Below are 11,312 nucleotides of genomic sequence, written 5' to 3'. Positions count from 1 at the left end.
CCTGTAGTAGTTTCAAATGAGAAGCAGTAAGGAAATCCATTTAATTTGGGTTTTTTCAAGTTCTAATGTTGATGCAGGAAACCAAATCTGCCTAGTGAGGTATTCTATTGATATTTTTCTTATATTAGTTACAATCAAAGTCTAAGTTATTTTAATACATAGATCATTAACGATTGTAGCAGGAAATCATGTATTTAATACACAAATATGCATCGGTTGAGGAACAGTGATAAATAGATGATAATTTTCAGATACTTGCAACAAAAAAGAACAATCGACTAAAAATAATAATTAATCTAAGGTTTATGATACCTTTCACAATCAACTGAAACCTAAATCGAGATGAAGATATGGAGCAGTGAGGCTTCCATCGCAGGTCTATCCACTCCCTTCGTCTTTCTCAAATCTGAATTAGTTGCATAGAACATTGCAGGAACCCTCCATAATATGCATAATTTGATTACCATTACGATCAGATCCATAAATAAATGAAGATGACAAAGTTTCATTCCAGATCTACGGTAACGACTTAGCTAACTCATCAACTGAATCGTAATTACCGACTATCTATTGACTCGATTTGACAAAGTAATATGTGTAATCCGAAGCATTGTCGGTTTTTGCCAACAGCGTCGGAATTTAGTCGGGATTAGAAGGCGTGACAGACGAGGAAAGCGAAGAGATCGCTGATGAAACGAAGGTGCGACGGTGGTTTGAGAGAGAGAGAGAGAGAGAGAGAGAGCATTAACGTTCAACATCTTAATCTCATATTTTTGTTCCAATAAGACCCTTGCATAAAAAAATTAAGATACCCCCGTGCCTTTTTTCCCATTTATTTACAAAACTGCCATAAGAGATCTCAGCCCCTAATTTTTCTGATCTTATGGCCTAGAATTAGTTCCCGGGTTCTCGGGAAACTATGAGTTCTCAAATGATCATTCCTCTCTCTCTCTCTCTCTTTCTATATATATATATATATATATATATATATATATATATATATATATATATAGGTGAGTTCAATTGAGAAAATAAAAAAGGTTGAAAATGGGGGAATCATTCCCAGCCACTCATTTAATCTAAGCATAAAAAGACACGGTGGCAAACTTGTAAATATGATAATAACCTTCAATCTCAAATACGTAACTGTGTAGAAATAGATAACAGTTGAAACCCATTTCTAATCGATCGTTCATCATCCAAATTTCTCCTCCAACTTTCAACAATCATCCAGATTTCTTCAATTAAACCATCATCAACATCATCCAGTGTTAATCAATCATCGATCTTCGTCAATAACATGTTTATCAACGTGATTTAACAGTTAACAACAAAAATTCGTTTTTGGTTCTTTTAATCCAACCTTCAATTCTGCTTGAATACGATCAGATCTTCATCATATACGATTAATTATACTCCCAACGTCATTAGATCAACATCATCGATAATCAACAAAAAATCCACTTCATATCATTCATTCAACATTGATTATCAAATAAAACTTCAAAATTGAGGTTAGAAAAAGATCAAATCGTTTTTTTTTTGAAAAATTTCATATAATTCTCTATCAATCTACTATTTTGTAAGATTTAAATAGTCAAAGTATCATGTTTTTAATATTTTTAAAAAAGTTAAATTGTATGCACTCCAACTGTTTGATAAAATGCATAAACTAAATTACCACGTTATATTCATATATGAATATGTTTTCTCACCTGAATCAGTATATGATTATTAAAACAAAAAAACTAATATGCAAGTCTGTATGTTATTCATATGTGAATAACATATGAAAATTATATATATTTGTGAAAATACCTTGTAATATTCATATGTGAATATACTGTGTAATATTCATAAGTGAATATATCATCTAATATTCACAAGTGAATATACTATGTAATATTCACATGTGATATACTATGTAATACTATGTAATATTCAGATGTGAAAATATTATCTAATATTCATAAGTGAATATACCATCTAATATTCACAAGTGAATATACTATGTAATATTCACAAGTGAATGCATCGTCTAATATTTAAATATGAATATACTATGTTTATTATATGCTATATTCATATATGAATGATACTTAAATTGTAAAAAAAATTAATCATAGTTTTTATTCATAAGTGAATAACGAATGTACTGTAGTAAAAACCTGATTCATTTTTATTCACTTATGAATAACGATAGCTGAAAATATAAAAAAATAAATTTTTTATTTTATCTTAAAACTATATCAATATGGATGTCTATTTGTAGAGAATAAAAAATCATGAATTTTGGTATATTTAAAATCATTTTTCGATAAAAATAGCTTCTTAAAAATTTAAAAAAACGAAAAAACTATGTTTTTGTATATATTAAGGTAATGTTTAGCATAGTTTAAGGAAACATGTTTTGTTGGAAAACACATGTCTATTCCTTTCCCATTTCCGCTTGTACGACGGAGACTTTTGCGGCAAAAATAAATGAGTGGCTGAGAATGATTCCCCATTCTCAACCTTTTTTTTTCTCAATTGAACCCTCCTATATATATATATATATATATATATATATATATATATATATATATATATATATATATATATATATATATATATATATATATATAGAGAGAGAGAGAGAGAGAGAGAGATCAAAAAGATCCAACCACATTGTACTACTTTATTTCGTACTAGGCGAATCTCCGCGCGTTGCGCGAGAATAGAATTATATAGTTAAAATAATAACTTTTACCAAATTATTATTTAATATTTCTACTTTGAAATAAATTGTTAGTAGTAAAGCAAACATATAGTTAACATATTAGTTTTATTAAACATTATAGTTTAATTTTTAAGTCATTGTGATATATACAATTATTTGATAATTTTATAAACCGTTTAAAATTATGTAAATTATATATCAAATGAATGATAATATAACGGGTAACAAAACATATGAACAAAAATATAAATTGCAACTTTTAGTAACATAAAAATAGAAAAACATCTATTATAACATTTGTATATATATATATATATATATATATATATATATATATATATATATATATATATATATATACAACGAATAATAAAAAATATGAAAAATAAACACTATAACTTTTAATAACATAAAAACACTAAAACATCTATTATAACATTTATATTAACTCTTCATATTTAAATCACGAATCTTTTCAAATACATTAATGTTTTTAATGAGCAAAACTTTACAACCTTATAACCTTATAAAAGAGAGGAAAATAAAAAGTTATTAGTGATTACTAATTAATAATCATAAGTTAAAAACTCTTGAGTTGTAACTAATAAATATACATAAATTAGAAAACTCTTGAGTTGTAGTGTGAGTTTAAAATGAATGCGGTACTTGGAAATGTATTATTATTATTATTATTATTATTATTATTATTATTATTATTATTATTATATTCGTCTAAATAATTGGTTTTGATGCATCATTTTAATCCCTTCAATTATTAAACATAAAAATAGTTAATTATAAATTTAACATACATAGGTGCATATACATGTTAAACAAATCACATATATATTTTCGTAAATGTCATATGTAATTCTTGTCGTAGTAATATGGATAAATTACTTTCATATGAAGAACATATCATGATAAGTCTATCATAATTACATATCAAATGTTCAAAATTATGTTATCTTTTAAATATTGTCTTTTAAATATGTTGTGTAGGATAACCCAACAAAAAAATAATAGAAAATAAACATAATTAAAATAGAAAAACTATAATCAAATAAATAAGAGCATTCGGTAGTTGAATGTATAAATAAAGAGGTTACATAAACATACATTTAAATCAAAAGAAAAAACTAACATTCGTCAACTTTGTTCAAACAAAAAAACCTATATCCATTTTATAAATCTTATTTCTTCATTTAACACCATTCAACCATAGAAACTTGATGACAATTCTTCACTAACCTACAATCAAAATATTTTTCTTGAAAAAGAAGAATCGGAAAGATATTCCAAGCAAAACATTGATGTTTGGAGAGTCACATTCAAGATTGAGTAATACACACAAATCACATATAAAGATTAAATGAGAAACTGAATATAAAGAAAGAATAGAAAAACTTCATTTGTTTTGGTTGAAAGAAAAAATCATATTACAATTACCATCGATGCGACATAACTCATTTCTTCAAATCATCGTATTTGGATCGTGAATGCTTCAACTATATGAAACATTTTGAATCACAATATCTTCAAATCCTTATTACATATAAGATTTTATATAACACAAAAGACACAAAAGATTGACCTTTTTATAGTAAGCTTTTCACTAAACGCTAATTAAACATAATATAAGTTATAAAACTTTTGAGTGTTAAATCATAATTAAGAAAACTTTTGAGTTGCATTAGTTAAAAAATGGGGTTTCAAATGAATGTAGTTTGAGGAAGTTAAAAAAGGGGGTTTCAAATGCATGAAATTCAAGAAAAAATGCTAGCTTTATAAGTATGTATGATTAGTTATATTTGTATTGATACTTAACTATAAGTCAAAGTTAAAAAAAAATAATCTTGAATATTAAAATTTAAAAGATTATATGTCCAAGTTTCAAATATTAAAAAATAAAACCATACAACGAAATAAAAGCTTATCTCATAATCTACATCCTTCCTCCTACATGCATAAACTTTTAAAAAAGATATAACAAATTTAGAATCAAAACAATAAATCTAACCATCTACAAATTCATACTATCATTTCCATTTTCAAAGAATAAAACCTATTTCATTTTTTTTCAGGTAGATAGTTTTAAAATGTTTTCTTGAGAAAAGAAAAACTGAAAAAAACTAAACTCCTCCGTAATTTAAATTGATGAAATTGTTTTTAATGATAAGATTGTACAATCCTGAATCTCGAATGATTTTAATAACATTGATTCTTACTTATCATATAAAGACAATAATAATATACTATTATATTAGATTTCTAATTATTATAAAAATTAATATTTAATAGTTAACGATATTTATTTATTTTTATTTGATAACTAAGTATAAAACCATGTATTACATGGGTTCATGTAAAAGAAAAATTAAATATGAAATTTTAAACATTTGAAAAGTTTGAATTTATAAGGAAAATGGAAAAATATTGAATTATTAAAATTAAAGTGTTTTTTTTTCTTTTTTAAATTTAAACAAATAATTTAGATAAATAAATAAAGAAAACTAACAATGTTTTAATTTAAAAATTTTGTAATTAGAAGGAAAGTCAGTTAATGAAATTAAAATTCATTTATTATGATATTTATTGTAATTAGTATATTTAAATATTATATGAAATTTAATAAAAATGGAAAAAACCACAAAATACTATGTAAATTTTTTAATTGAAAATAACAATAAAATGACATACAACTAAATCAATAATAGTCTCAGATGGGTCAATAATTACCATTTTCATTTATTATAATAAAAAGATATATTTTTGTTAATAATTTTAGGAGATAACATATAATTACCATTTTCATTTATTAGAATAAAAAGATATATTTTTGTTAATAATTTTAGGAGATAACATAAAAGAGGTTCCCAATCCAAATCTACTTTGATATGGAGCCCTGAAACCCTAGCAACGTTATTATTCCTTTAGCCATCTCACTGGTCGATCAGAGAATCTCTACAGGCTACAGCGTCTCAGCGATTAGGCGATTCCTCGTTCAAAGGTTAGTTCCTGCGTCAATAATTTTTTATTTCCGTGAAGCAGATTCGCGATTCCTTAAGTTTCAATGAAAATTGCAATTTAGGTATTTTTCTGTGTTAGTTCTTGTTTCAAAAGTTTTGATTTCTGTAAATACAGATTCTCGATTCGTTAAGTTTCAATCAAAATTGCATTTTAGTTGCTGTTCTGTGTTAGTTTTTGCTTCAGAACATTTTAATTCCTGTAAAAGTAGGTCATGATTCGTTAAGTTTCAATCAAAATTGCATTTTAGGTGTTTTTCTGTGCGTGACCGCTTTGGAGAGCATCTGATAGTAGCTACTTGATGCAAGTTGGGTATTCCCTTAAGAGTTCTACGATTTGTGAGGTCGAATTACTGATCCAAGTGATGCTTTTAGCTATGGAGAGCATCTGTTAACGACTTACTGATTTCAATAATACTTTTAGGCTTTAGCTATACGATTTTATTTCATTATACTCATTGAATGCGCATGTGCTTAAGAGTTAGGAATTTAGGATGTAGTGAACTACTGATTCTATCTATGCTAATTACTTGATTTACTTCAAGATTATATCTAATTTTATCCACACACACACACACACACACACACACACACACATATATATATATATATATATATATATATATATATATATCTTGCTTCGAAGTAAAACGGCGACTATTTGATTTTCATGTATTGATTCCTGATTTTTATGATGTTTAAATTGACTCAAGATGATATTTTACTTTATCTATTGAATGCTTATGTGGAATAGAGATATCATATTCTTATTTTGTTATTCGTTGTAGCAATTTTAATAGAACCACAACAAACATATATGTTTCTCTTAAAGAAGTTACTGAAGTAGTAATTCTTAATGCTTTAAGATATTTCAAGACATCATTTGGTTTTATCCTTTCAATGCATCTGTTGCCCAGAAAATATAACAGGATGATTTTTTCCTGCTTTTAGTTTTAGCCATATTTTGTATTTGTAATCATCATGAATTGACATGGGTATGATCCTCACTGATTTATGTAGTGAATGTATGCCTCCTTATTTAATTTGTAAACATTAGCACTTTGCCAATTTACATTCTTGATATTAGCAAGACATCTATAATTGGGAAAAATCTACCCAATTATAGCAACGTCATTCAATACAAATCAATTTTCATTGCTATAATAGGTTAAATTTTGTAAAGTATATTTGACTATTCTCTGCATATTTTTCCTTAATCAACATTATAAACTCAACTAATCTCTACTTTATTTTCTTAATAGAAGATGATCCCGAAACCAGCAACATCAATCCTATATTCCCTACTTAAAGATGGTGAAAAACGACCCCTTGAAGACATCATAAACGATTTCTCCTCAAAAATTCCAAAATCAATGCATAGTGAAATCTTCTCAGCTCTTGTCATTCTTTTGGATGACACCCCAAAATTCCTAAAATCCACCGAACGATTGGTTGCATTTGCATTACTTCATCACACATATTCCCCCCTAAAATCATCCACCAATCCCTACCTTTCTTTGCTCACAAACACTGCAAATGACGAAAAAACTGAAACTTTAGAACGTGCATTCATCCTTCATCTCTTATCCTCTCCGGCCACATCTCCGGTGATGAAACTATCTCCGGCAGATTTCATTACCAAATTCGATCCTTCATCTCACCGGTTCCCGGAGCCACCACTGCCGCCGCCGGAAAACCCCCTCCCCAAACCGTTCAATTCCCTCTTCAAAAACACCGCGATAAAAAACGCGATACCGGATCCCGACATCCCCCGCGGTTGTGACATCAACTCGCCGGAGTTTGAGTTCCTGCCGCCAAAGATCGGCTCCGGTGACCGGAGCGAGGCCATAACCGTTCTACTTCAAACTTTATCATTGGACGTGCTCTACCCTCACTGGACCCGCCCTACACCGCCTCGCCTCCCGGTGCTAGACGGTGAGCTCGTCTGGGTTAACCCTGACTCGACCCACGAACCGCTTTGGGACACCGGGATGTGTGCCGACACGAGCCGTGGTGCAGCCGTCCGTGAACTAATCCTAAAAGCCTTAAAAGGCCCGTTGGCTCCATCTCAACAAGAACAAGTTTTACTTGAGTTAACTTCCGACCCAAAACTGGTGTACCACTGCGGTTTAACACCACGGAAGCTGCCGGAGCTGGTGGAGAACAACCCTCTAATAGCGGTGGAGGTGCTGATTAAGCTGATGAACTCGCCGGAAATTTCGGAGTATTTTACGTTTCTGGTGAATATGGACATGAGTTTGCATTCGATGGAGGTGGTCAACCGGTTGACCACTGCGGTTGAACTGCCGACTGAGTTTGTACACATGTACATAACGAATTGTATATCATCATGTGAGAATATTAAGGATAAGTACATGCAGAATCGGTTGGTGAGGCTCGTGTGTGTTTTTCTGCAGAGTTTGATCAGGAACAAGATTATTAATGTTCAAGATTTGTTTATTGAGGTTCAGGCATTTTGTATCGAGTTTTCTAGGATCCGGGAAGCTGCAGGTTTGTTTCGCCTTCTTAAAACATTGGAATAGTTCATGTTTTTTTTGTTGGATATTTTAGTTTTGCATAAAGATTTGTATTTGGTTGTGGTTTAGGGATAATGGATGTTTTGGGAATAGGATTTAGAATCTTCAACTTAGTTTTAATCTATGGAAGCGTGATATAATCAATCATATTAGCAAAATACTTGGACATCGGTACTATTGATGATGAGGGTATTTTTGTCTTTTGGACAATCGATAACAAGTCTCTTTTCAACCTTTCTCTGCCTTTTTGGGTGGGAGAAAGAATTGCAACTTTGTCCAATTCAATGGATGCTAAATGTAATGGCAACCTTATCAGGTATTGTGCTACTTATAAATGGGTTGAAAATTATTCAAAGTGTATTCAAATACATAAAACTTAAAAATTGCTTTATTAAATAAAAGTTAGATTGTCTTTCTAATAATATCATTTAACACGTCAATCATGCTTAGTAGTCAAGGGAGGTGCAGGGCAATAGAAAAGGTAAAGTCTCCAACATAAATTACAAGATATCGACATATCGTGATCACTAATTGGCAATATGCCAAAATCAGTTGGAGATCCCAGTGACAGAAGAACTTGGGGGTAGATTTGTCAAAATTTGTACTAGGAACCTACAAAACAAATTGCAAAATAAGAAGTACTTCTATTTCTTTAATTTTTTTTTCCTATTACAACATTGTGCAGTGAAAATTCTACCAATTATAGCAATGTCATTCAAATTCAAAGTGTAATTGGGTAGATTTTTAAAATTACAATGCATTGAATAGAATTTTTTTTTGGAAGTGCAAAGCTGTAAGTAATAGAAAAAAAATGAAATTACATTGCTGTAATGGGATAAAAATACCTTGAAACCAATAGTTTCATATGGTTCAACAGCAAAAAGAAGACGATGGTTTCTTTTGACAAAAGATTGGACCTGCCCATGAAGCATAAAGGGAAATCAATTATTTAACTGGCTAAATGCAAAAAATAGCAATATACTTTTGTATTTCTGTATTATGGCACTGTATTTTTTTTTCTTTTTACGGCATTGTAGTTTGAAGAATATACCAATTATAGCATTGTACTTTAAATTATCTTGTCAATTGGTAAATCCATCAGAGTGAGACCCATCACGATGAAGTGTAATATTGTTAAGCCCACATATTGGTCCATATCGCTGGATTTTTGCTTTGCAAAGGTTGAATAAGCTTCGTGAAAAACTTCACAGAAGTTTGTTAAAACTTTTCTTGTTTTTGATGTAGCGTAAATATCCATTTAAGTTTTTAAAATAGGGTGAAGTGTTTCTTGACCGTCAAGATAAGATCCAACATCGGGGGAATCTACTTATTCAAACAAAAAAAGAAAAAACTAAAAAGTAAATCAAACTTTGGATCATTTCTGTCGACATGTGGGATAGTGGTGTCTAGAAAACAGGGATACTTTGTGGGTATCTTAAGAAATTTTCTGGATCAACTTTAGCCTTGATTCGAATCAACTTCTTAAAATTACGCCTCTTCCAATATCTCTCGCCCCAAACACTTGCTTCTTCATAAGTAGCATTTCCAACACCCAAATCTAGATCAGCATAGTTGGAATACGCCTCCCTTGGGTTCTTTGACACATAAGGCGTCAGTAACTTTTCCAAGCTATCCAACCATGCTATCCTCTTTAGCGCTATAGTTGTTGTGTCTGAAGGTTGATTGTAAAAATTGACATTCTTGAATAACTGGTACAACACCCCAGCTCTATGAGGATATGGAATTGCAGTCTCAGAATACTCAGCCATCCTTCCGCCAAACGGATTGCTCCCAAGAAGTTCCGATCCATCACTTTCCATAATTTTTCTCCAAATCTTTCTGAGCCCACTTTTAGGGATCGGTGTCCGGACGAAGTCGATTTTACTTTTGCTGTTCACCTTGGGTATGCCAGATCGGTTTGTGACAATTTCGATTGGGGTGGAGCTTGGCAAGCCATAAAACGCAATGGTTGATTGAAGAATTGACATCTCTTCACAAATCTCCCGTGTAACACCCAACTCTGGAAATTTTTGGTCTAGCAACCGAAGCAATGTGTCACTTCTGCCCTGAAAAACTCCTTGGAATGTAATTACTACAGTTTTTTTAGTGGTGTTGCCGATATATTGACCGGACATCACGGTTCGTATATGCAAATTTTTATCAATAGTCGGTGCAACGTATTGATATTTATGAAAAAGTTGGGTTGCTCCTTCCTCCAAAGTTTTACTCAGCATAAAAACAGTTACTTTTTTCGGAACCCGAACCAACTTCAGCTTCCATGCAAGAACGATTCCGAAACTAGAAGCACCACCTCCTCTAATCGCCCAAAACAAATCTTCTCCCATCGACTTCCTGTTGAAAATATTTCCATTGACATCCATGAACCGAGCATCCAGAACATTATCAGAAGCAGTACCGTATTTCCTCATCAGGTTTCCATAGCCACCACCGCCCATGTGTCCGCCAACACCCACCGAAGCACAAAGACCCGCCGGAAAAAACAAGGTTTTGGACTTCTGAATAATACTGTAATAGAGTTCACCTAACGTAGCGCCTCCCTGGGCCCACACCGTTTTCTTTGCTAAGTCCACGTCTACGGACCTCATGTTGGTGAGATCAATCATAACAAATGGGACATTAGCAGTGTAGGAGCGGCCCTCTGCGTCATGTCCCCCGCTTCTTATTCTGATCTCGTAGCCATGTTTCTTGGCGCAGTATAGAGCCGTTTGGATCAGTGTTTCATCCACAGGTGTCACTATCACTGATGGTTTAGGAGTGGAAAGTTTAAGAAACTTAGTGTTTTCAACCGCGACTTGCCAAATGGGTAGGAAAGAAGCATTCACAGAGGTGAAAATGAGTTTAGAGATGGAGGTGACATTGTTGGAGTTGGATTGTATGCAATGTATGAAATCTTCAGAACGTGGTGTTACACCATGGGCGGAAGATATAGCTGCCCATGGAAAAGAAAATGAAAGAGTTAGAACCAAGATGAAGATGGAAGAGCTTAGAAGAGACTTCTTCATGTCTTGG

The 11,312-nt window shown here is 31.4% G+C and overlaps 1 protein-coding gene and 1 pseudogene across 3 annotated transcripts; one reads left to right on the top strand and one right to left on the bottom strand.

Moving 5' to 3' along the window:
* The first annotated feature begins 5,587 nt into the window (after nt 1–5,587).
* Nucleotides 5,588–8,426, top strand: LOC145165948 (uncharacterized; annotated as a pseudogene). Of its 2 annotated transcripts, none has more exons than XR_013740243.1 (2): nt 5,588–5,729; nt 7,011–8,426. The product of XR_013740243.1 is annotated as an uncharacterized LOC145165948, transcript variant X2 (transcript). The 2 variants fall into 2 exon arrangements; XR_013740242.1 differs by having other exon boundaries at nt 7,008–8,426.
* A 460-nt stretch (nt 8,427–8,886) lies between these two features.
* Nucleotides 8,887–11,305, bottom strand: LOC145163665 (tetrahydroberberine oxidase-like). The gene is made up of 5 exons (XM_079082467.1): nt 9,706–11,305; nt 9,595–9,605; nt 9,128–9,199; nt 8,956–9,073; nt 8,887–8,894 (listed from the first exon to the last, which is right to left on the bottom strand). The coding sequence occupies exons 1-5, from the start codon at nt 11,303–11,305 to the stop codon at nt 8,887–8,889; spliced, it is 1,809 nt and encodes a 602-aa protein (XP_078938593.1).
* Nucleotides 11,306–11,312: the final 7 nt, after the last annotated feature.

This window comes from Lactuca virosa, chromosome 3, assembly GCF_052849685.1.
Source record: "Lactuca virosa cultivar CGN04683 chromosome 3, Lactuca_virosa_CGN04683_v6, whole genome shotgun sequence".
In the NCBI taxonomy this organism is placed as follows: domain Eukaryota; kingdom Viridiplantae; phylum Streptophyta; class Magnoliopsida; order Asterales; family Asteraceae; genus Lactuca; species Lactuca virosa.
This window is presented reverse-complemented; position numbering and strand designations above follow the sequence as displayed.